This window comes from Pantherophis guttatus, chromosome 4 (genome assembly GCF_059756535.1).
Source record: "Pantherophis guttatus breed Tessera chromosome 4, ASM5975653v1, whole genome shotgun sequence".
NCBI classification, from domain to species: domain Eukaryota; kingdom Metazoa; phylum Chordata; class Lepidosauria; order Squamata; family Colubridae; genus Pantherophis; species Pantherophis guttatus.
In genome coordinates, this window is record NC_142066.1 from 9,149,677 (window position 1) to 9,177,254 (window position 27,578).

The 27,578-nt window shown below is 36.7% G+C and overlaps 1 protein-coding gene across 1 annotated transcript; it reads left to right on the forward strand.

The window, feature by feature from the left end:
* On the forward strand, nt 1–26,794 carry LOC148113684 (vomeronasal type-2 receptor 26-like). Its single transcript, XM_087893272.1, has 6 exons — nt 1–80; nt 2,903–3,002; nt 3,412–4,275; nt 23,417–23,556; nt 25,531–25,721; nt 25,832–26,794. Exons 1-6 carry the CDS (start codon nt 1–3, stop codon nt 26,728–26,730), a joined length of 2,274 nt encoding a protein of 757 aa, XP_087749398.1. The 3' UTR covers nt 26,731–26,794.
* Nucleotides 26,795–27,578: the final 784 nt, after the last annotated feature.

Consider the following 27,578-nt stretch of genomic DNA (forward strand, 5'->3'; position numbering starts at 1 on the left):
ATGGCAACTCAAATCGTTTATCACTTTTATGAAATAAAATTTAGTGAACATCCTGCTAGAACACCTTATGAAGTACCAATGTAAGAATTTTTCTTTGCTGTCTAAAGCTAACCAGATTTCCCAAAAAAAAAAAAAAAAAAAAAAAAGCCTTATAGGGGTAAAAGCTACAGTATTTGTGCATCAATATAATGTTAATGTAATCTGTGATTTCTGTGTCTTTCAAATGCATCTGGTTCTGGCAGAAGAAATAATCTTCTTTACGTTATTTTAAAGGCTTTCGCATGAAATGTACAAAATTTCAGAACAAGAAGTCTCTTTTTGAACATATACCAAGGATAAGATAATTTTTAAAAAGGTTTGGCATTATCTGTCTTCACAAAACATACATATAGTCAATATACATTCTGAAAGTATTTATATAAAATTTTGTGAAAAATCACATACAAAATAAAGATAGTATTTTGAAAAAAGTCACTACTTGTATTTATTGCAGTATATCTTTGTTTACACAAATATTGGGTAAAAAGTAGATTTGAACTCTATACCAATTACCAATAAAGAACAATATTTCATTATCCAAACTAGATACCATCCTCAGTGCTAAGTTGTGATGATGTTATCCACTTTGGGTAATGAAATGTCTGCAAGAAAAAAACCAAGCTCAGAGAATATCAAGGACACCTCTATAGAAATTATTAAGAATTTTAGAAAGGTTGTTACCTTTCTATTACCATCAGAGAAAGAAATAATAGAATAGAATAGAATAGAATAGAATAGAATAGAATAGAATAGAATAGAATAGAATAGAATAGAATAGAATAGAATAGAATAGAATAGAATAGAATAACAGAGTTATTCTAAATTGCTTCTTTCCTTGATTAGTTTCCACCCATTGCTTCTTGTCCTGCCTTCAGGTGCTTTGAAGAATAGTTTGATTCCCTCTTCTTTGTGGCAACCCCTGAAATATTGGAACACTGCTATCATGTCTCCCCTAGTCCTTTTCATTAAACTAGACATACCCAGTTCCTGCAACCGTTCTTCATATGTTTTAGCCTCCAGTCCCCTAATCATCTTTGTTGCTCTTCTCTGCACTCTTTCTAGAGTCTCAACATCTTTTTTACATCATGGCGACCAAAACTGAATGCAATATTCCAAGTGTAGCCTTACCAAGGCCTTATAAAGTGGTATTAACACTTCACATGATCTTGATTCTCTCTCTCTGTTTATGCAGCCCAGAATTGTGTTGGCTTTTTTAGCAGCTGCTGCACACTGCTGGCTCATATCTAAACGGTTGTCCACTAGGACTCCAAGATCAACTACTATTGAGTAAGGTACCACATATATGGTACCTGTGCATTTTGTTTTTCTTCCCTAAATGTAGAACTTTGCTTTTTTCACTGTTGAATTTCATTTTGTTAGCTAGTGCCCAATATTCAAGTCTGTCAAGATCCTTCTGTATCTTGAGCCTATCTTCTGGAGTGTTGGCTATTCCTGCCAGCTTGGTGTCATCTGCACATTTGATGAGTTCCCCATCTATCCCCTCATCCAAGTCATTGATGAAGATGTTGAAGAGCACTGGAGCTAAAACAGAGCCCTGAGGTACTCCACTGCATACTTCCATCCATGTAGATGCAGTTCCATTGAGGACTACACGTTGAGTCCAGTTGGTCAGCCAGTTACGAATCCATCTGGTGGTGATGCTGTCTAACCAACATTTTTCTACTTTATCTAGTAGTGAGTTATGGTCTACTTTATCAAATGCTTTACTGAAGTCCAAGTAAATTATATCAACAGCATTCCTCTGGTCCACTAATTTTGTCACTTTGTCAAAGAATGCAATAAGATTAGTCTGGCATGATCTGTTTTTGACAAACCCATGTTGGCTTTTGGTTATTACTTGGTTTGCTTCTAGGTGTTTGGTGATTCGTTGTTTGATTATATTTTCCAGAATCTTCCCTGGTATTGAGGCCAGGCTGACAGGTCTGTAGTTTCCTGGATCTATTTTTTTTTCTTTCCTTTTTTGAAGATGGGAACTACATCAGCTCTTTTCCAGTCCTCTGGCAGTTCCCCTGTGCTCCAGGATCTCTGAAAGATATAGTTCAGTGGTTCTGAGATTTCGTCGGCCAGTTCCTTCAGAACCTTGGGGTGTAATCCATCTGGTCCTGGTGATTTGAACTCGTCCAGGGTAGACAGGTGTTCACTTACCATTTTCTTTCCTATTTTAACTTGTGTTCCTAATCTGTTTTTTGTGGTGCTGTTTTTGAGAGGTTGGACTGTTTTTTCCTTTTGTGTAAAGACAGATGCAAAAAATGAGTTAAGTAGTTCTGCTTTCTCCATGTTGATTGTCACCTTCTTGCCACTTTCTCCCAGCAATGGGCCAATTGTTTCCTTGACTTTTTTCTTGTTTTTAATATGTTGGAAGAAACTTTTTTTGTTATTTTTTACTTTAGTCACAAGCCTTTGTTCATTGTGAGCCTTAGCTTTCCTCACTTCATCTTTATAGGCTCGGGCTATTTGCCAATATTCTGCTTTAGTTATGTGCCCCTATTTCCACTTTTTATACTTGTTCTTCCTGTCATTCAACTTGTCAGAGTTCTTTATGCAGCCATGCTGGTTTTTTTTTTTTAGTTTGTTATTTATACAGAAAAGATACCTCCTTATAAGAATTGTCAACTTATATTTTCAATCAGAATAATTAAATTATTTGCAGTGTATTCACCAAATTTCATCAACATGTCCTTGCCTTGGCCTTTGCTGTGAAGGAGATCAATGAGGACTCCCAGATTTTACCTAACATCACTCTTGGGTTCCACATCTATGACAGTTACCTCAATCCAAGGATGACCTATCGCACCACTCTGGACCTGCTTTTCAAATCCCAGGAATTTGTCCCTAACTACAGATGTGACAGCCAGAAGAATCTCATGGCTATCATTGGAGGATTGGATTTTGACACATCATTTTACGTAGCTGAAATTACAGGATTCTTCAAGATTCCACAAGTAAGCTGTGATGGGGTTGTGGAAAAAATACTGTATATATATTTTGTTATTGTGAAATATTTAATGAGCATCCAAGATTAGGGTTAGGTTTGTGTTACGGTGCTGTGTATAGCTTCAAGTCTATTACTTATTATTCTTTTCTGAAACTAAAATGCAAAATACAGGAAATAAGTATCCAGAATCATTCCATACTTGAGTGAAGATTTGAATGTAGTATACTCTTTAGATGTATTAAAACAATGGATCTATTATCTGTCTTTGTAGTAATTCCATGTAATTCCTTTCTCTATTAATATTTAGAAGAATTCTAAGAAAAATGTTCCTTGATTGTATTTTATAAGAAATCTAGATAAGAAAAAAATAGTTTTGATTTAACATTTGAACAGAATGCTACTCCACTTTCTTATAGCTGACATACAGCTCATTAACCCAAACGGAATTTCAGACCAATAAGTTCTCTTCACTTTATTTCATGGTCCCAAAAGAGGACCATCAGTATATTGGGATTATCCAGCTGCTTCATCATTTCAGCTGGACATGGATTGGGATTTTTTCTGTTGATAACCACAATGGAGAAAATTTCTTACAGAAAATGCAACCCTTACTTTCACAGAACGGAATCTGCTCAGCGTTCATAGACAGGCTTCCACAACTAGTCCACTTGGAAGGATTCCCAGAAGTTTATCAAATAATTTCGATGATTTCCATTAATATGATGAATAGCAAAGCCAATGCATTTCTTGTCTATGGAGAATCCTGGGCAATTATATGGCTAAGATTGGTTCCATTTCTAGTAGATCCTGAAAGCAAGGAAATTGCATTATTTAGAAGGGTGTGGATCATGACTGCACAGATTGATTTCATATTATCAGGATTTCAAGTCAGTTGGGATCTCCAGATGTTCCATGGGGCTCTTTCCTTCACCATTTACTCAACAGCAGTTGAAGGTTTCAAGGAATTTCTTCAGACTGTCAATCCTCTTTCAGACTACAGAGATGGATTTCTGCAGGATCTTTGGGAACAATTGTTTGATTGTTCATTTCCAAAACCAGAATTACAAGAAATGCCTAGTAAGCCATGCACTGGACAGGAGAAGCGAGAAGATCTTCCTTCCCCTTTGTTTGAAATAGAAATGACTGGCCACAGTTACAGTGTCTACAATGCTGCTTATTCTGTGGCTTATGCTTTGCAAGCTCTCTACACATTATATTTCAATAGAAAAAAAACTATGATTGGTAAAAAAACTGACTATCCATCTCTGCAGGCTTGGCAGGTATTCCCTTTGCATCAGATACTTCTTTTATTTCAATGAGCAGTTTATGTAGAATTCTCTTTTGAACCCACTGTAGAAAGTCTTAATATTTTCTAAGTGTGGAGCATAAGAAGTTAGTTAAGCATAAGAAATGAGGAGAAATTTCCTGACAGTGAGAAGAATCAATCAGTGGAAAAGCTTGCCTTCAGAAGTTATGGATGCTCCAATGCTGGAGATTTTTACAAAGTGATTGGATAGTGATTTGTTTAGAATGGTATAAGGTCTTCTCCTAGAGCAGCGTATTGAGCTAGACCACTTCCAAAATCCCTTTCATCTCTGTTATTCTGTTCTGTATGAAATAGAGGCAGAAAAAGCAGTTTATTTTGAGCCTTAGCTTTCCCGGAGGGAAACAAAAAAAGAGAATCAGGATTCACATACATCAGAAAAAAATGTCTCATAATCATTTGTCTAAAATTGTGTACTCGCACCTTGGTATGGCTATCAGAGAAAAGAAAAAAACACCAAGAAATTCACATTGTTTTGTTGAAGAAATTTGAAGAAAATGTAAAGATCCAAAATTAGGAGCCTGTTTTTAAAGGGGAACATTTCATGATGTGATTTGCATGAGGCCAGTGAGATATAAACTAACTCTTACAAAGCAAGATTTTTTTTTTGATTTTTTTTTATTTAAAACAAAAACAAAATATAAAACCACCATCATTCAAATACAATCACAGACAGTGTGTCGATCAGTTAAAATTCTTTTGTGCACAATCCCATATCCAAAATTACCAATTATTTAATTTCTCTTATTTAACAGTTTTATATATCCCTTTATATTGTTATACTCATTTAACCCTTATTTAACATAAGAAAACACTTCATATATTTTATCATTACATTAATTTCATATTTCATATTTCATCTCCATGCTTTATTGTCTAGCCATTGGTAAAACAAATCCCAAATCAAATAATATTGTTTATCTTCCTGTTCTCTAATTTCAAATGTCAGTTTACTCATTTCAGCACAATCCATAATTTTCTTGATAACTTCATCATCAGTAGGTATATTCTCGCCTTTCCAATTTTTAGCAAAAACAATTCTAGCCACTGTTAAAACATTCACAATTAAATATCTCAGTTCTTTGTTATACATTTCTGGTAAAATCCCTAATAAAAATATCTCTGGTTTAAAGTCTATGTGTTTCTTTGTTATTTTTTCCAACCATGTGTGGATTTTAGTCCAATATCTTTTAGCTTCTGCACATGTCCACCACATATGGTAATATGATCCTGGAGTCTGATGACATTTCCAACATTTCTCTGATTTGTTCTTGAACATTCTGGCTATTCTCGTCGGGGGTAAATGCCACCTGTAAAACATCTTATACAAATTCTCCTTATATGCTGTAGACATTGTCATTTTATAATTTTGCAACCACAATTTTTGCCATTTCTCTAGATCAATCCCATGACCAAAATTTTTCCCCCATGCTATCATTGTTTCTTTAACTTGTTCCTCTTCCAATTTTACCTCTAATAAATAACCATACAATTTTTTAATTATATAATCATCAGACCCCATTAAAATCTTATCTAAATTAGTCAAGACATTATAAAAACCTTCTTGTTTAGAATCTTTTTCATATCTAGAACATATTTTCAAATAAGAAAACCAATCCATCTTAAAACCTTGTTCTTCCAGTTCTTGCTTCGATTTAAGTTCACCCTTTCCATCCATTAATTCACTATATCTAACAGTTTGTTCTCTTCTAAATATTATTGAATAGGAAAATGCTTCAATTGTTGATACCCAGACTGGGATTTTCAAATAGTGTTGTTTTTTAATCCTCTCCCAATTTAATAACAAAGCCTCACATATACGGTGTCTTCTAAAATACCCCTGTATTTTTGTTCCCTTATACCATAAAAAAGCATGCCACCCCATCAGCAAATCATGACCTTCTAAGTTCAATATTCTAGTATTTCTTAATGTTATCCATTCTTTAATCCACATCAAACTTGTCACTTGATAATTAAGTAGGCCAAAACCCCCTCTCATTCTAGCATGGCCCGTTTTGGATGCAGTAAGTGCAGAGCTCATGCGGAGGCTTGGGGAGGATAAAAAATGAGCCTACTGGGAGGGCCTCCGGAGCCTGTGGAGGCTGTTTTCACCCTCCCAGAGGTGCGAGGAAAGCCTCCGGAGCCCAGGGAGGGCAAAAACACCTTCTATAACCATGGTGCAGAAGGCTGCCTAGGCCACACCCACCATGGCCATGCCCACCCAGCACCCGGCAGAGAACCCCTTGCTCAAATTTTTGAAGCCCACCCCTGAGTATAACCCACATATTCCTACTTTATTGAATAGTAGGTTATGGTCTACTTTATTAAATGCCTTACTGAAGTTCAAGTAAATTATATCTACAGCAGGGGTGTCAGACTCATGGCATCATGTTCTCATCACATGAATTAGAAGATGTTTCCTTTCAGAAGTGGCATCTGTGCTTTGGAACAATAATATCATCTATCTATCTATCTATCTATCTATCTATCTATCTATCTATCTATCATCATTTAACTAGCTAGTTAGCTAACTAACAATAATCCTAACTTTGCAATAATCTCCATCTCATATCTATCTAGTGAAGAATTAGTCTCAAATTTTCAAATCTGGCTAAAGGAGATTCACCATATATAGAAATATATTTCTAATATATTTATACCACTGAGGAAAGATTAACTATGTTCTAGGTTTCATAGTTGTTTAAATAATTGAAGGAATTTGATTAATCCAATTATTTACCTATTTTCATTTCGCTTTGGTTCATTCTTATCGTTCCTTCAAATAATATCAATTTAATGATAGAGTAGCCATGTACATTTCTATGAAATATCAATTATCAAATTTCTAAGTGTACATATTCAATAATTGTTATAGGAATGGAAGGAATGCATCAATGAAACTTGAATACCATGTTCTCCTTTCTATTACATTGAATTCAACTCCCTTTCTCTTTCATTCTGTTTTGAGTAGCTCCATTTATTTCTTCAAGGCATTTCTTTCAACAATTCAGCTGGGGAGAGAGTGTTCCTGAATGAGAAAGGGGAAGCAACAGGTGGATTCGACATCACCAACTTGATCACTTTTCCTAATAGATCCTTTCAGAGAGTTAGAGTTGGAAAGATGGATCTCCAGGCTCCAAAGGGGAAAGAATTATACATTGATGAAGATGTAATTGCTTGGAACCAAGTTTTTAACCAGGTATCAAATTACTGAATTGACTATGATTAATCCATTATGATACCATATTGAATGCAGTCTGTTTACAAATCTGATTTCTGGTTTGTTTGTTTTTAAACAAACAATGGAATATTCTTTTCAAATGTTGATGATCAAACGTTGGTCAAAAATTACAAACTGTTTTTTTTTAATTAAATTTTATTAACATAAACAAACGTAAAACACAAATACATGTAAACACTTATACATTAACAAAGAGTCAATCGACTAACTTCTAGAAAACCTTCGCATCGGTGATTAATGTCCATTTAACCAATTTTCCTTAATCATACTATGTACAAATTTACTTGCTTATACCTTAATACATTCATTGAAGTTCAGCAGTATCTTTCTACAATCATATTAACCATTTATTTATACAATCCTACGGCTCATCTCATGTATCTATTTCTGCAATTCTTGAGTTATGTTCTCCTAATGTCCTATGTTGTTGGTAAAAAAAAAATTACAAACTGTTTTAAGTATCTCCAATTTAAAATCCTTTTATGCTTCTCATCAGGTTCCTCCACTTTCTCGATGTAATGACCCTTGTTTCCCTGGATCCTGGAAGAAAGGGATTGAGGGGGATCAGTTTTGCTGCTATGACTGTGTTCCATGCCCAGAAGGGAAGATTTCAAATCAAAATGGTAGGCTAGGCATTCTACCTCACCTACCAATTTTCATTAGACTTAAGCGAACTTTAATAAACTACTTTGATGCATACAAATAGTAAGGTGATTTTCAATAATTTGGAATGTCTAGGTGACAAATTCCTTGATTTTCCTTCCAGATATGGATGACTGTTTTGAATGTTCAGAAGATCGTTATCCAAATAAAGAAAAGAAAGGATGTATCCTGAAACTACTGGTCTTTCTAACCTTTGAAGAAACTTTAGGTACTGGTTTATCCTCAGCAGCTCTTTGTTTCTTCTTCTTGACATCTTGGGTACTTGGAACTTTTATTAAGCACAGGGATACTCCCATTGTCAAAGCCAACAACCGGTCCCTCACCTACACCCTCCTTGTCTCTCTTCAGCTCTGTTTTCTCTCCTCTTTGTTCTTCCTCAGCCAACCTGGCAAAATAACCTGTCTTCTCCGACAATCAATGTTTGGCATCACCTTCTCAGTGGCCATTTCTAGTGTACTGGCCAAGACCATCACAGTGGTTTTGGCTTTCATGGCCACAAAACCAGGATCTCAGATGAGAAAATGGGTGGGGAAAAGATTGGCTTTTTGGACTATTCTTTCCTGTTGTCTATTCCAAGTATGTATTTCCATTCTTTGGTTGTCAACCTCTCCCCCATTCCCTGAGTTGGACATGCACTCAGAGCTCCAAGAAATGATTTTACAATGCAATGAGGGCTCAACTCTCTTCTTCTATTGTCTCTTGGGTTACATGGGAATCTTGGCCATTGCCAGCTTTATTGTGGCTTTCCTTGCCCGTAAATTACCTGACACCTTTAATGAAGCCAAGTTCATCACCTTCAGCATGTTGGCCTTTTGCAGTGTGTGGATCTCTTTCTTTCCAGCCTATCTGAGCACAAAAGGAAAGGCCATGGTAGCTGTGGAGGTCTTCTCCATCCTGTCCTCCAGTGCTGCATTACTGGGATGCATATTTCTGCCAAAATGCTATATCATTGTTTTCAGACCTGACCTAAATCACAGAGAGCAACTCATAAAGAGGAATTAGTACCCCAAGTGTATATGTATACATCCAAATTGCACTGTGTTGCTTCTCTGTTTCCTTTAATATATATGTGATTATGGGAGTATCAGATTATTTTGTATTTATTTATTTATTTATTTATTTATTTATTCATTTAATTTATTCATTCATTATTTATTTATTTATTTATTTATTTATTTATTCATTTGTTTGTTCATTCGTTCATTCATTTATTTTTGTCATGTTTATGTAGTGTATATTGGAGGTGGTGGCCCTTTGAGAGCTGTATGCAGCAAAATTTCATGTTAATGTAGCAATAGCAATAGCACTTAGACTAATATACTGCTTTACAGTGCTTTATAGCCCTCTCTAAGCAGTTTACAGTGTCAGCCTATCGCCCCCAACAGTTTTCATCCTCATTTAACCCACCTCAGAAGGATGGAAGGCTGAGTCAACCTTGAGCCAGTGAGATTTGAACTGCCAAATTGCAGAAAGCTGGCTGTCAGTAGAAGTAGCCTGCAGGACTGCACTCTAACCACTGTGTCACTGCAGCTCCTTGTATGATGTATAATGATTAGTGTACATTTAAAATGACAATAAAGATATTCCAAGTCTAAGTTGCTACATTTTTACATCTTTCATAAAGCACTACTTAAACACAGTATTATAGGATATCAGTTTTGGATTTGTTAGGCTTCTGTAAAATGAAACCCTATTGAGTTTGTGAATCCCATACATTTAACTGCATTTTACAATAGACTTTCATGCTGGGTGATAACCATTTGCTCTCTATCCATAAATCTATCCATTGCAACCTGTTTTCAGATTTCAATAATATGCAAAACTTATGAAATGAAATGAAATGTATTTTTCCTTCTGCTTCATCCTTTCTTCAAAGTTCTGGTGACCAAAGACCATAATAAAGAATGATTTGAATTGGTTTGGAATTAGAAGTCTGTTTTTTTCCCCCCAAGTTTTTTCTTTTTTCTTTTATTTTTTTATATACATATCAATGCATGAACATGTGGCACCTGAATGTCTTACATTTTAGTTCAAATAAAATAATATTCATCATATTTACTACGTTTGACAAGCTTATATAATTCTGGTAATAGTACACATATTTTTGTTGAATTTAATCTTTCATTATTTAGTCATTCATTTGAAATTCATTCATTTCATTCATTTGAAACCCACAGGAAGATCTAAGGCTGAAGACATTTCCAAATAGAATTAAAAATCTATTTCCAGCTCATACCTAAGTTAAGTAAAAATGTCACCCAACCTATACATTGTGGAAACAATAGAGGTGACCCCCTCCCTTCTAGAGGGATATGGACAGAAATCATACAAAACTTCTTAAAATGAGGGAATGCCAAAATATCTATGCATCTTAATGCTATGCAAATGAAAGTGAACTGCATTTATCATTCATTGTCAAACAAGTAAAGCAAATTTTAAAAATCAAGTGTAGTTTGTACACCAAATTCCCCTCTACATTTTATAATCAATTGTGCATTTCAAAAAGCATTTAAACATCAGACACTTATTCTCTCATCAAAAACAAAGTAATCATCCTCTACAGAAATCACCATATTTTCTCAACTAGGTAAAAACATCAAAACTTCACAGAAGTCTATTTCAATTCAACAACAATCAGCGTATCTTGAACCCAAAGGGATTGGTACAAGGATAATAATGGCTGTGTGTCAGAATCATTGCTACAAGTTTCCTCCCTCTATTCTCCTCTGCCAGAATATCTGTTCAAACCCTGATGATACTCAAAACATAAAGTTGCATTCTCATTGTTCTATTTGTAGAATGCGGCAGGGAGAATCTGAGCCTTGGCTATTCAATACCAACTTTATTGTAATGTTAACAGAATAAGTTCGCGTAGCGAACAAGAAAGCAACAACAACCCTGGTTGCCGTCTGACAGCTCCTTAAATAGGAAGCTGTCAGACGGGGGAACCAATGCGCGAGCAGGGATCTCCCGCGAATTTAGCTGCTCACGTTTTAACCAATCCGCGTCGGTCGACAACAGCGCCGCTGGGGTGGAGTCGTAACTCATAGATCTCCAAATACCCAATGATGGATTTTCTGATTAGGTGTACTCTCAAATATAAACCTTGAATTAATCACTGGTTTAACTAATGGAATAATACAACCTTTATTGTAGGATAGGATGAAAGATGGAGACATTTTCAATATTGAAGATGTTGCTCCTTCTAGTGTTCTTGGTGAAGAAAATAGTGACTCTAAGCTGCCCAGCAAGTGATGCTTTCCTTGTTCCACATGAGTGGTACCAACGTGGTGACCTCGTCGTTGGTGGGATAGTGTCCCTCATCTATTACAACCTTCATGAAATTAATTTTAAGGAGCATCCTTATATAACGTCTTATGACATACCAAAGTAAGATTATTTTCCCCCTCATCTTAATCAGTTTCCCCAAAATTGCTTATGAGAGTAAAAGGTTTTCAATATAAATGTAGACTTTATATCTAATCTAAGTGTCTCAGTCTTTCAATTGTTTCTAGCTGTGGCAGAATAAACAATTTTCTTTACTTTATGGTAAAGTGTTCATCGTATAATGTATGAAACTTTGGGCAAAACATCTTTTGAAGAACAATTAATAAGCTTAAAGTAACTTAAGCTGGATTTTTTTTAAAAAAATTCAGTATAGTCAATCTTAACAAAACATACATACAATAAATGACTGATACATGCTGCAATTGTTCACATTCCATTTTGTGGAAAAAACGTTAGTAAATAAATGGGGTTCCATGAAAAAAGCACTAGTTTATTTCTTGTAGCAGGTATTTGTTGCAAATCATGCAAATATTGTAGAAAAAGCAAATCTGAACTTTGTTCAAATTATTCAGCATTTTAGAAAACATATTAGTACAAATTATTCAGCATTTTAGAAGACTTATTTTCTTGCTTCCTTCATTTAAAAAAGAAATGTTTGTTATTCATATAGAAAGGATGCCACCTTATGAGATTGGTCAATTTCCTTTTTTAACTGGGGTATTTAAATCATTTGCAGTGTAATAACTAAGTTCTACCAGCACATCCTTGCCTTGGCTTTTGCTGTGAAGGAGATCAATGAGGGTTCTTTGAAAATATATGCTTAGTATTAAAATTGTTGAAAGTGTTTTTTGAAGCTACCACCTTTATTTTCTACCAATTTTTCACAAATAGAATATGATCGTATCCAGCAGGTGTCAATCATTTAATGTATGTATGTTTTGTGAGGAGTGACAATGCAGAACCTTTTAAAACAATTACCTGAATCTCACTTAAAATCTTCAAAAGATTTCTTGCATCAAAGTCTCTAATATTCTACTGCTAATAGTTTAACACACACTAAAGGCTATGATTTCTCCTCCCTGAATTAGAAACATTTGAAAGAAAGAGTGACTTATATTAGATATAAAGAATATAGATATAAAACCTATACCAGTGATAGCTAACCTTTTCCGGGCCGAGTGCCCCAAACCCCAAAATGCAATGTACATGTGGCCTCCCGCAGGTGCCCCACCCCCGTGCATGCACACATTTCCCCTGCAGTGCCCTGCCCCCTGAGCATATGTGCATGCCCCCCTGTATGCACCCTGCTCCTCTGTGCATCAGCGGGGGCCCCCGCATGCACCCACCCCACACATGCATGCGTCCCCCACCCCCACATGCTTGCAGGCCCCCACATGCACCCTGCCACTGTGCATGTGCGCCAGAGACCTGAAAACCAGCTGGCTGGCGGGAGGCACACACACATGTGTGGTGGAGTTGAACTAGGGTGACTAGAGAGGGCGCTGTGTGCCACCTCTGGCACACGTGCCACAGGTTCACCATCACGGGCCACAGGTTCACCATCACGGGCCTATACTCATGCTGAAACGTGTGTGTGTGTGTGTGTGTGTCTACATAGGATGTTCCTTAATTTCAATTCAAATGTAATAAACCATGCCATCAATTAAGAGATCACAGTTTACATGGGGCTCTCCATGGGGCTTCCCTTGAAAAATATCCAAAAGCTCTAATTGGTTCAAAATTCAGTCACCCATATGGGATTTTTAAAAATATTTTTTATTTAGAATACAAATAATACAAACATAATACATATAAATCTTGGTGGAGCAGCAGACTAAAGTGCTGTTAACTAGCACCAACTGCGTGCAATTACTGCAAGTTCGAATCTCACCAGGCTCAAGGTTGACTCAGCTTTCCATCCTTTTGAGGTAGGTAAAATGAGGAGCCGGATTGTGGGGGCAATAAGATGACTTTGTATAAAAAGGAACACTGCTTGAGGGGGCCCGAAAGCCCTACTAAGCAGGTATATACAAAAGTATGAAGGCTATTGGTTAACGCATTGTAAGCCGCCCTGAGTCTCCGGAGAAGGGCGGCATATAAATTGAACTAATAAATAAATAAATAATAAATAAATAAATAAATAAATAAATAAATAAATAAATAAATAAATACCAAAAAAAATAAAAATAAAATAAAACAGGAAAAAATACAAATCTTACCGTGCACACACACCCTGGAGACCATTTTTATTACTTATATTTCTCCTTCTGTAACAATTAAAAGATATACAATATATCCCAATTGTGCCCTTATCCCCTCCAAAACAACATATATTCTTGAGTAGGTTTATTCCCTTTGCCTTCCACCAACACTGTTTTTATAAAATCCCCCCATATTTCATTATAATTGTTTACTTTAATCATCTCTTTTTTTAAAATTTAATTTCTGTTGTTAATTTATCATTTGTTGCCATACTCCAAATTTCATTATACCACTCATTTCTTTGACTATCCCAATTTCATCCCCAGTATTTAGTCATCACTAATCTAGCTGCCATTATCAAATTTACAATCAGTTCCTTTTTTGTTTCATTTATGTCCTGTTTTTCCACCAGCAACAGTTATGCAATCCTTGTTGACATATCTAAATTTACATTCAAAAGTGCTCTAATATAAATAAATAAATAAATAAATGAATGAATGAATGAATGAATGAATAAATAAATAAATAAATAAATAAATAAATAAATAAATAAATAAATAAATAAATAAATTTCTATGCCGCCCTTCTCCCGAAGGACTCAGGGTGGTGTAAGGCCTATTAAAAGCACAAAGACAGACATCAGTTAAAAATAATTAAAATTATTAAATAATTTTGGCTCAAATTTAAAACCCCAAAAATTTAAAACACCCAATTTAAAAATCATTACATTGATAGCCCGGCCTGGCGGAACAACAGGGTCTAAACACCATGTCCCATATTTTTTGTGCATTATCACAATCCCACCACATATATTGATATATTCCAACCTCTTTCTCATGCCTCCAATAAATATTTGTAAATTTAACATCTATTGGATTTAATTTACGTGGTTTTAGGTACCACCTCCATATTACTTTATATCCATTTTCCTTAACTCTAACTGACATATTCTTATATACTCTTCTATTCCAAATATTTTTCCTATCATTATCATTTATTTCTCCTAAATCTGATTCCCAAATTAATTTTAAACCTTATGCCTGGTCTTCTAATTCAGTTAATATTCTATATATTTTCCCAATTCTTCCTTTACCTATATATTCTTCATTCACCTCACATTCTTTTATAATCATTTCAAATTTTGTTAACTATCTTTCTCCTCGAATCTTTCTTCCATTTTTATCCATTTCTCTAACTGTATTAAATTCATCCAATTTAATTTAATATCTGATAAAACATTCTTTAGTTGTGTTATAATCTTTATCTTGTTCTTCCAGTCTTCCCATTTACATATCTGATTTTCTTTTAGTTTACTAATCCATTCTTTCAATTTCAATCTTAGGGAATTTCTCCATTTCCACCACCGGAGTTAAAAGAGAAAATCCTGGCATTAGCCAGTATTTCCATTTATTCCATAATTTTATCAAATCCTTCCAAATCCTTGGTTTCAGTGCTGGGATTCAACTAATTTAACAACCGGTTGTTCCTAATGACTTGGTGGGCATGGCTGGGCAGGTGTTATGTGACTGAGTGGGCATGGCCATCTTGATGTCAAACATGGCATACTACTTCTGGCCTTTCTTGAAGCACTACTCCACCCTGAGACATTGGCCGGCCACCGCCGCTACCTCTTTACTGGTGTGAATGGCCTACAGCCTCTGCTGCCTTGGTTCGTGGGAGGTGGGGGTGAAGACAGGAAGTGGGCTGGGCCGTGGGGGCCATGTGGTTGAGGCAAGTGAGACAGAGAGCAGCAGCTTCTATAGTGCAGCCAAGGTGGGCAAGATGTGATAAGAAGTTACTGGGAGGGGCGGGGCTTGTAGGGTGGGCAGGGCCAGCTAGTGGTGCAATTAGCCAGTTCTCCAAACTCCACAAAAATTTAACAACCGGTTTGCCCAACCTGGTCCGAACTAGTAGAATCCCATTTCTGACTGGTTTTGTTACATCATTCTTGTATTGCTGAAATTGTAGGTTTCTTCAAGATTCCATAAATAATGTGTAAAAGGGTTAAAGAGGGAAAAAAATGATATTCTGATGTTGTTGTTATGGAATATGTTCATATTCTACTTTGTGAAAAATTGGTAGAAATTGACGTATGGTACCTTGAAAAAAAGCACTATTTTTATTTCTCCAATTGAAATTAAATAGACATTATATTGCAAATCTGCCTTATGCAATTTCTGTGGGCATTTGTTCATTTTAACAAATAGTTGAACCATTAGCCAATTATCATCTCATCAAAACAAAATAATTATCTTCTAGAGGAATCATTGTGTTTTCTCAGCTAGACCAAAACATCAAAGGCTGCACAAAAGGACATTTAAATTCAACAATAATGTAAGGTATCTGTTTGTCTGTAAAGTAACTCTTGAATCACAAGGAGTTTGGTACAAGGAGTAATAATCTCTCTGTCATATTTATTGCTTCTGTTCTCTTCTGCCAGACTATTCAAATCCTTGTGATATTCAAGATAAAAATGTGTACTCTCATGGACCTTTAAAAAGAAAATGATTGATCTTCTCGTTAGAAGCATCCTCAAATATAATCCTTAGATCAATCTTTAGATGAAGTCTTGGATTATATATGCTTCCCTATGGGTAGGATGAAAGACAAAACATTTTCAGAATAACAAAAGCATCAAGATGTTCCTTCTGATGCTTTTGATGCACAGAGTAGTTACTCTGAGCTGCCCTGCAAGTGATGCTTTCCTTGTTCCACATGAATGGTACCAGCCTGGAGACTTCATCATTGGTGGGATGATGTCTCATCTCGTTTACCACTTTCTTGAAAGTAAATTTTATGAAAACTCTGCTATAATACCTTATGACATGCCAATGTAAGAATTTTCTTTGCTATCTAATCTTAGCCATAACTCCAAAAACCCCTTATATGAGTAAAAGCTGTTTGTGCATAAATGTAGCATGCTTTTAATGTAATCTTTTAATGCTTTCTGTGTCTTTCAATGGCATCTGGTTCTAGCAGAAAAAAAATAATCCTCTTTACACAATTTTAAACGTTTTCTGAAAATCTCATAGACAATAAATATAGTACTTTGAAAAAGTCACTGCTTATATTGGTTGCAATATATATTAGTTGAAGGTCATGGAAATACTGTGTAAAAAGTAAATTTGAACTCTGTAGAAATTACCAATAAAAGAGAATATTTGTAGCTCAGGGTTGAAATGAGGGGGTCCTTTGTGCTCTCTGAGATTGGTTCTTTTCCTGCAGACCTTTCATTATCCAAACTATATAACATAATCAGTGCTACCCATTGATGATGTTACCTACTTTGGATAATGAAACATCTGCAAAAAAACAGCCAAGTTCAGAGACCACCAAGGACGCCCCTGTAGAAATTATTAAGAATTGTAGAAAGACAATTATCTTTTTATTACTATCAGAGAAAGAAATGTTTGTTATTCGTACAGAAACGATGCCACCTTATGAGAATGGTCAATTTCCTTTTTCAAGTGGAGTAATTAAATCATTTGCAGTGTAATAATGAAGTTCTACCAGCACATCCTTGCCTTGGCCTTTGCTGTGAAGGAGATCAATGAGGACTCCCATATCTTACCTAATGTCACTCTTGGGTTCCACATCTATGACAGTTACTACAATCCAAGGATGACCTATCGCACCACTTTGGACCTGCTTTTCAAATCCCAGGAATTTGTCCCTAACTACAGATGTGATAGCCAGAAGAATCTCATGGCTATCATTGGAGGATTGGATTTTGACACATCATTTTACGTAGCTGAAATTACAGGATTCTTCAAGATTCCACAAGTAAGCTGTGATGGGGTTGTAGAAATTATTATTCTTTTCTGAAACTAAAATGCAAAATACAGGAAATAAGTATCCAGAATCATTCCATACTTGAGTGAAGATTTGAATGTAGTATACTCTTTGGACCTGCTTTTCAAATCCCAGGAATTTGTCTCTAACTACAAATGCGATCGCCAGAAGAATCTCCTGACTATCATTGGAGGACTGGATTTTGATACATCATTTTATGTAGCTGAACTTATAGAATTCTTCAAGATTCCACAAATAAGCTGTGATGGGGTTAAGAAGAAAAATTCTATATATTGTTGTGGTTGTGATGGAATAATTAATGAGCTTAGAGATTAGGCCTAGGTTTGTGTGAATATGTTTTGCATGGCTTAAAATCTATTACTTAGCACTCTTCCTTGAAACTACAATACAAATTACTGGAAGTGAGTATTCAGAGACATTCCATACCTGAGGGAAGATTTGAATGTAGTACTCTTTGCCATTATTAAAAAAAACTATCTCTTCTATGTGTTTGGAGGGAATGCCAAAAATTCCTTTCTATATTTATAAGATTCCTAGGGGGAAAAAGTTCCTTGGATATATTTCATTAAAAAAACTACACTAAAAATTATATTTGATTTAATAATTGAACAGAATCCTACTGCATTTTCTTTTAGCTGACATATGGCTCATTGGCTCAAGAGGAATTCCAGACCAGTAGACTCTCTTCACTTTATTTCATGGTCCCCAAAGAGGACCATCAGTACATTGGGATTATCCAACTGCTTCATCATTTCAAGTGGACATGGATTGGGATTTTTGCTGTTGATAACAACAGTGGAGAAAATTTCTTACAGAAAATTCAGCCCTTGTTTTCAGAGAATGGAATATGTTCATCATTCGTACAAAGGCTTTCCCAACTAGTCCACTTGGAATATTGTCAAGAATCTTTTCAAACAATTCAAATTATTGCCGTCAATATGATGAACAGCAAAGCAAATGTATTTCTTGTCTATGGAGAATCATTGACAATAATGTGGCTAAGGATTGCCATTTTTATAGTAGATCCTGAAAGCAAGGAAACTGCATTATTTGGAAAGGTGTGGATCATGACTGCGCAGATTGATTTTGTACTATCAGGATTTCAAATCCGTTGGGATCTCCAGATGTTCCATGGGGCTATTTCCTTCAATGTCCATTCAACAGATGTTGCAGGTTTCAAGAAATTTCTTCAGATCATAAATCCTCTTTCAATTTCCAGAGATGGTTTTTTGCAGGATGTTTGGGAACAATCTTTTGAGTGTTCATTTCCAAAATCAGAGTTAAAAGAAATGCACAGTAGGAAATGCACTGGGGAGATGAAGCTAGAGGATCTTCCTGGGCCTGTGTTTGAAACAGAAATGACCGGTCAAAGCTACAGTATCTACAATGCTGTTTATGCTGTGGCTCATGCTTTGCGAGCAGTACTCATGCTGAGATACGGTATTAAAAAAAAGATGATGAGTAAAAAAACCGACCATCTAGATTTCCAGGCTTGGCAGGTATTCTCTCTGCATTGGCCACTTCTTTTATTTCAATGAGTAGCTTTGTGTGGAAATGTGTTTTGAAATGATTGTGGAAAGTCTTAATATTTTCTGCATGTGGAATCAAGTTAAGTATGAAAAAGAATCTCGAAATAAGGAGGGATTTCCTGTCAGTGAGAAAAAATTAATTTGTTGAACAGCTTGCATTCAGAAGTTCTGGGTATTTCATCACTGAATATTTTTATGAAGTGCTTGCACAACCATTTGTCAGAAATGGTATAGGGTCTCATCTTTAAGCAGGGAATTGAATTAGAAGACCTCCAAAGTTCCTTCCAACTCTGTTATTCTTTTCTTATAGAATACATACAGAAAAACAGGTTTCTTTTGGGGAGATGGCCTCTATAATTTTATTTTTTGCATTTTTACAATTAAACAAATCTTACTCACATCTTATGCATAACTGCGACCATTTATATATTATAGCTTTCCAATTCAAATACATTCTATACATTTTTACTATACATTTTAATTCTACTTCTATTTTGTCTATTTCTTTTCCATTTTTCTGTCCTCAATCTAGTCATACCACTTCTCCCATATTGCGTAGTATTCTGAATCTAATTGTCCTTTCAGTTCAATTGTCAATCTATCCATTTCTGCACAAACAAATATTTTTTTAAATTACTAAGCCTTCGGAAGGTATGGTTGTATTTCTCCAACATTGCGCGAAAGCTATCCTTGCTGCGGTTATTATATGTAAAATGAGATATATTATTCTTTTGTCATATTTCCCTTTAACTAGTACTAGGAAAAATAGTTCCGGGGTATATTCTATCTGAAGTCCTGTTAATTCCTGTAACCACCTGTGTATTTTCTTCCAGTATTTTTTCATTTCAGGGCACAACCACCATGTATGCTAAAACAGAAATGGTATAGGGTCTCATCCTTAAGTAGGAAGTTGAACTAGAAGACCTCCAAAGTCCTTTCCAACTCTGTTATTCTTTTCTTATAGTACAGATACAGAAAACAGGTTTCTGTTATTTTGATCATTGAGGAGGTACTATATAAATCATGGTTTAGGTCTCTGTAGGAATTATTTAGGAAATCATCTTAGTTTACCCAATAAGAATGATAATTTAATTTACTTTTCATTGTCTGGTTCAAAAATAATCTATTTTTCAAGATACTTCTGTGTGGCTCATGAACTTTTAATATGTTCCAAAGTGAGTCTTCTGTCTCTATCAGATATTTAGAAGAATGAAGTGGTGGTCTTTCTTATAGGTGGCATAAATAGTATGAAACAATGTTTTCAATGATCACTATCTCTCATATATCTATTGAAGAGTTCTTGAATCTCAGATTTTAAAGTTCTGACTAAGGGATTTCACACTATCAAATAGCTTCGTTCAAATGAGGAAGGGTTAAATATGCTCTAGATATAATTACTTATTTAATTGTTGTTGTTGTTAGTCACAAAGTTGTGTCCGACCCATCGTGACCCCATGGACAATGTTCCTCCAGGCCTTCCTGTCCTCAACCATCCCCAGAGTCCATTTAAGCTTATGCCGACTGCTTCAGTGACTCCATCCAGCCACCTCATTCTCTGTTGTGCCCTTTTACCCTCAATTGTTCCTAGCATTAGGCTCGTCTCCAGTGAGTCCTTCCTTCTCATTAATTGGCCAAAGTATTTGAGTTTCACCTTCAGGATCTGGCCTTCTAAAAAGCAGTCAGGGTTGATTCCTCAAACCAGGACTGACTGGTTTGATCACCTTGCAGTCCAAAGGACTCAAAGGAGTCTTCTCCAGCACCATAGCTCAAAGGCCTCAGTTTTTATTTTATTTATTTATTTATTTTATTTTATTTTTATACCACCCTTCTCCAACAGGACTCAGGGCGGTGAACAGCCGAGATAAAACATAACATATAAAATTTAAAAAACAGTTTAAAAGACATTAAATAATTTCGGCCCTCAATTTAAAACAACCCAGTTAAAACCAATTCAAATTAAAACTGAAAAGGATGGGATCAAGCCAGCCCAGCTAGATGAAATAAATGAGTTTTCAGGGCCCAACGAAAAGTCCGGAGGTCTGGTATCATGCATATCTCTGGGGGTAGGTCATTCCAGAGGGCAGGTGCCGCCACAGAGAAGGCTCTCCCCTTGGGGGTCACCAGCCAACATTGTCTGGCCGACGGCATCCTGAGGAGGCCCTCTCTGTGTGAGCAAACTGGCTGGTGGGAGGCTATTGGCGGCAGAAGGCGGTCTTGTAGATACCCCGGCCCTAAGCCATGGAGTGCTTTAAAGGTGGTCACCAACACCTTGAAGCGCACCCGGAAGACCACCGGAAGCCAGTGCAGCTCACCCAGGAGAGGTGTCACACGGCCCCATCGCTCCCATAATCCCCCACACGGCCGCATTCTGGACCAACTGGAGCCTCCGGGTGCACCCCAAGGGGAGCCCCATGTAGAGATCATTGCAGTAGTCCAGGCAGGAAGTGACGAATGCCTGAGTGACCGTGCGTAGGGAGTCCCGATCCAGAAAGGGACGCAACTGGCATATCAGGCGGACCTGATAAAAAGCCCCCCTGACCACGGCCGTCATATGCTCTTCTAAGACAGCCGTGCATCCAGGAGGTTGCCCAAGTTGCGAGCCCTCTCTGTGGGGGCCAGTGATTCGCCCCCAATAACCAGCGATGGCACCAGCTGGCTATATCGGGACACTGGAAGCAACAGCCACTTGGTCTTGGAAGGGTTGAGTCGGAGCTTGTTTCTCCCCATCCAGGCCCGCACGGCCTCCAGGCACCAGGACATCACTTCAAGGGCATCATTGGGGTGGCCTGGGGTGGAGATGTACAGCTGAGTGTCATCAGCGTACTGATGGAACTCCATCCCAAAGCCACGGATGATCTCACCCAGCGGCTTTACATAAATGTTGAACAGAAGGGGTGAAAGGACCGACCCTTGCGGCACCCCACAAACAAGGCACCTCGGGGTCAACCGCTGCCCCCCTGCCAACACAGATTGCGACCGGTCAGAGAGATAGAAGGAGAACCACTGCAAAATGGTGCCCCCCACCCCCACCCCCTCCAACCAGTGCAACATGATACCATGGTCGATGGTATCAAAAGCCGCTGAGAGATCTAACAGGACCAGGATAGAGGAACAACCCCTATCCCGAGCCCTCCAGAGATCATCCCCCAACGCGACCAATGCCGTTTCTGTGCTGTGCCAGGCCTGAAGCAGATCTAGATAGACAGATTCATCCAGGTACTGTGGAAGCTGCCGCACCACCACACTCTCAAAAGTTGCTCAGCCTTCCTTATGGTCCAACTCTATGGTCCAACTTATTTAATTAATATGATTTAGGACCTAAATCATAGGAATTGGTATAATTTCAATATTCATTTTGGTTTGGTTCATTGTTGTTCTTTTAATCTTTCCTTAACAATGCCAAATGAATAATAGAGTTCATATTTACATCTGAATGCAATATCAAGCATCAAATTTATAAGGGTACATATTTAGTAATTAATATAGGAATGGAAAAAATGAGTGAATGAAACTCCTCTCTATCATCATGCTTTCGACTCCTTCTGTCTTTCATTTTTTTTCAAGTAGCTCCATTCATTTCTTCAAGGCATTTCTTTCAATAATTCAGCTGGGGAGAGAGTGTCCCTGAATGAGAAAGGGGAAGCAACAGGTGGATTCGACATCATCAACTTGATCACTTTTCCAAACAGATCCTTTCAGAGAATTAGAGTGGGAAAGTTGGATCCCAGTGCTACAAAAGGGAAGGAATTATTCATTGATGAAGATGGGATTGTCTGGCACCCAACTTTTAACCAGGTATGGAGGCATTTAATCAACCATGCTTTTTTTTTTTTTGCATCTGTTTATTTTATTCAAGGCAAACTTAAAATATGAAACTCAGAAAAATAAAAAAAACCATTCAACAAGAAAAAAACAACACAAAACAACCAAAACATTAAAAAAGAAAAAGGTGCATCCAAAAAGCCCAACACATATACACATATAATTCCCCCCTGATTAATACATTACTACATCATTGATTCCCACCCTTTGAGAAACAGCCCCCGCCCCACAATTTTTAAACTGATACATCTATTTACAAGTTATTGACCTTTCTTCTATATATTATATAGAAGAACTATTTTAGTGACAAAATAGTTAATAGTAAGAATAACAATACTAAAACAAAACAAAATTAACGTTTCAAAAGTCTCTTTTAACAAACTGTTATTGTAGAAAGTTTGCCACAGCATCACATCTATCCCAAATCATCCCAAAAATTAGAAATAGTTTGTCCTGGATCAAATATCCACATTTGATGGGAGACTCCTCCCCAAAATGGCTGCTGCATAGTAAGAGCTTTCTTTTCCTCTTACCAACAGTTTGCTTATTTTACTGCCAAATCTGGTTTTCTGGCAATGCTGCTCCCTGGATGTGAACGGGAGTACTTAGGAATGACCCAAGAGGACTTTTGGACAACCATGGACCCAGTTGGGAAGTTGAGTCTTGAAGAAATCAGGAAGTAATAAAAAAATCACTCGGCATATACATCTTCCTGTCGGCAGTTTCATTTTCTTAAGCATGCCTGGGATCTTAACTTTCACTTTTCAATTTATTTATTTATTATTATTATTTTGGTTTAAAAGTTGATCAGTGGTTGAATGCTGATTTATTTCAATCCCTTGCTGGACCCTGTTTTTTTCTCTCTTTTTTTTTTCTCCTTTTGATATATGTTGTTTTGGTTAACTCCCACTGTAAGCAAGCACAGCATGCCTTTGCATGGTGAAGAATTTTCACTTGACTTGTTTTAATATTAGAATTTCACCCTAGGATTTCTGTATTTTTGGAATTTTCAAAATATTTGCAAATTCATTTTTTAAAATCTTTTTCTTTTTATCTTGGATTGAAATATACAGAAACATTTAGAAATCCTCCCTTTGGTTTCCTTCTGCTTCTGCGTTCTTTGCTCCCTCATAAAGTTTAACAGACTAAAGAATGGCCGAAACTTCAGAAAATATGTTCGAGTAGTATGCAGCTTCTAGCTGAAAGTCTCTCTAAAAAGTTTGATGAAATGATAATGATTGTGCAAAAAGATACGATAAAAATATACAACTTCAATCCAGTTCCAGACCAAAAAGATATTCTCACAGCTGGACAAATAACTGAGTTGATTTAATCTGTTTCTCTGAGGTTTAAGAGTGAATAACCCTACACAGAAAGTGAAAAGGAACTAAAGAGCCTCTTGATGTGGGTGAAGAAGGAAAGTGCAAAAGTTGGCTTGAAACTCAACATTAAGAAAACTAAGATCATGACATTCAGCCCCCTCAATTCCTGGCAAATAGATGGGGAAGAAATGGACGTAGTGACAGATTTTATTTTCCTGGGCTCCAAGATCACTGCAGATAGGTACTGCAGCCAAGAAATTAAAAGATGCTTGCTCCTGGGGAGGAAAGCTATGGCAAATCTAGACAGCATACTAAAAAGCAGAGACATCACCCTGCCAAGAAAAGTGTGTATAGTCAAGGCTATGGTGTTCCCAGTTGCAATGTATGGTTCTGAAAGTTGGACCATAAGAAAGCTGAGCGCCAAAGAATTGAGGCCTTTAAACTATGGTGCTGGAGAAGACTCCTGTGAGTCCCTTGGACTGCAAGGCGATCAAACCGGTCAGTCCTAGAGGAGATCAACCCTGACTGCTCTTTAGAAGGCCAGATCCTGAAAATGAAATTCAAATACTTTGGCCACCTAATGAGAAGAAAGGACTCACTGGAGAAGAGCCTAATTCTGGGAAAGATTGAGGGCAAAAGAAGGAGGCGACAACAGAGAGTGAGGTGGCTGGATGGAGTCACTGAAGCAGGAGGCATGAGGTTAAATGAACATTGTCCATGAGGTTGTGGTGGGTCAGACACAACCTCACAACTAACAACAAGAACCCTACACTATTAGGATTCTGTTTGAATGGGGAAGTGAGAAATTCTCTCTTCCTATGAAGATTGTGGGAGATGGATGGATTTATTATACCTAACCAGAAACCAGTTCTATCTGGACTTTGATGGGAAGATAGACTTATTCTGGAGACTGAATCTGTTGTATTTAATTAGACAACAATTGAAAAGAGATGACATTAATCAACCATACTTTAAGCAACTATGAACTCATATTGAGCATAGTCACTTTACAAATCTAATTTCTATTTTTAATATAAAAATGGCATATTTTTTTTAACCAGTGCTGTTAGTGGTCAAGCATTCATCAGATTGACAAAATTACATTATTGTGTAAAAACCACATTTGCAAACTTCGGTTGCATTTCCATTAGAAATCACAAGAATGGCAATTCTTCCACCACATTGTCAACACATTCAATGATTTACTCACCTTGCCCTTCATACAGGACCTTTTGGGTATTATTTTAATTGTTACATCTTTTTAATGTACATTATAAATCCCAGTTAATTCAACATCCATTTTGAAAGGTAATAATAATTTCACTCCATTAAGGAGAAAAATCAGAAACTGTTTTTAAAACCCTCCTTTTCAAAACCTTTTCTGCTTATCACCAGGATCTTCCATTGTCTCGGTGCAACGACCCTTGTTTCCCTGGATCCTGGAAGAAAGGGATCGAGGGGGATCAGTTCTGCTGCTATGACTGTGTTCCATGCCCAGAAGGGAAGATTTCAAATCAAAATGGTAAGATTTTAGCAAACTTTAATATACTACTTTTGGATGCATTAGATTAATAAAGTGGGTTTCAATAATATGGAATGCCTAGATGACAAATTCCTTGACTTTTCTTCCAGATATGGATGACTGTTTTGAATGTCCAGAAGATCATTATCCAAATGAAGAAAAGAAAGGATGTATCCTGAAACCGGTTGTGTTTCTAATCTTTGAAGAAACTTTAGGAATTTGTTTAGCCTCAGCAGCTCTTTGTTTCTTCTTCTTGACCTCTTGGGTACTTGGAACTTTTATTAAGCACAAGGATACTCCTATTGTCAAAGCCAACAACCGATCCTTAACCTACACCCTCCTTGTCTCTCTTCTGCTCTGTTTTCTCTCCTCTTTCTTCTTCCTCAGCCAACCTGGCAAAGTAACCTGCCTTCTCCGACAACCAACTTTTGGCATCACATTCTCAGTGGCCATTTCTAGTGTCCTGGCCAAAACCATCACGGTGGTTGTAGCTTTCATGGCCACTAAACCTGGATCTCAGATGAGGAAATGGGTGGGGAAAAGATTGGCCTTTTCTATTGTCCTTTCATGCTCTCTCTTACAAGTATGTATTTGTATTCTTTGGTTGTCAACATTTCCCCCGTTCCCTGAGTTGAACATGCACTCAGAGCTCCAAGAAATGATTTTACAATGCAATGAGGGGTCAGCTTTCTTCTTCTACTGTGTCTTGGGCTACATGGGTATCTTGGCCATTGCCAGCTTTATTGTGGCTTTTCTTGCCCGTAAATTACCCGACAGCTTTAATGAAGCCAAATTCATCACCTTCAGCATGTTGGCCTTTTGCAGTGTGTGGATCTCCTTTTTTCCATCCTATCTGAGCACAAAAGGCAAAGCCATGGTAGCTGTGGAGGTCTTCTCCATCTTGTCCTCCAGCGCTGCATTACTGGGATGTATATTCCTCCCAAAATGCTACATCATTGTTGTACGGCCTGAGCTAAACCACAGGGAGCAACTCATAAAGAGGAACTAATACCCCATGTGATCTTTCTGACTTAGCAAAACTTTTCAAAAAAGGAATAGAAAGACTGCTGCCTACAGGAAAGTTACATACAAGTTTAGAAACATAGACATTTTTATTTCTGTTAAATAATTATTTATATAAGATATTTGTGATTATTAAGTTTTATTATGGTTGGCCATTCCAAAGTAAGTTCTCATGTTGCTGCATTTCCATTGTTTTCCAAGATTCTTTAACCTAATCCTTTCCCGATTTCAGCGCTCCTGTTGAAATTGACTTTGATCTAGCTGTCTTGGTTTCTATTAGGATATTTCAGATATTAACTCAACCAACATTGAATGTTTGCAGAGACATTTTCATGGTTTTTATACTTTCAACTCACAAAGCACTATATATATATAGTAAAAAGATGATTACCATTGTATGAATATATATTTAACACAGCATTATAAGATATTTGTTTGGATTTGTTAGGGTTCTTTGAAATTTAAAATATCCTGTATATTTAATTGCATTTAAGAAAAAAGGCTTTCATACTGGGTCATAACCATTCACTCTCTACATATAAATCTATAAACTGTTATCAGGTATTAATAATATGGGAAATTCATTGAACCAAAGTGAAATTTTGGTAGCAACCAAATAAGCCAATGCATTCCTAGGCTGCATTAATAAAGAGATAGAAGCAAGATCACTTGACATTCTACTACCACTTTACAAAGCCTTAGTAAAACAACACTCAGAAACCTTCATCCAGTCACCCCAAGAACAAACATATTGAAATTCTGGAAAGAGTGTAGAAAGAGTGATTATGTGGCTGAAGGCTAAAACATATTAATAGTAATAGAACTTAGACATAT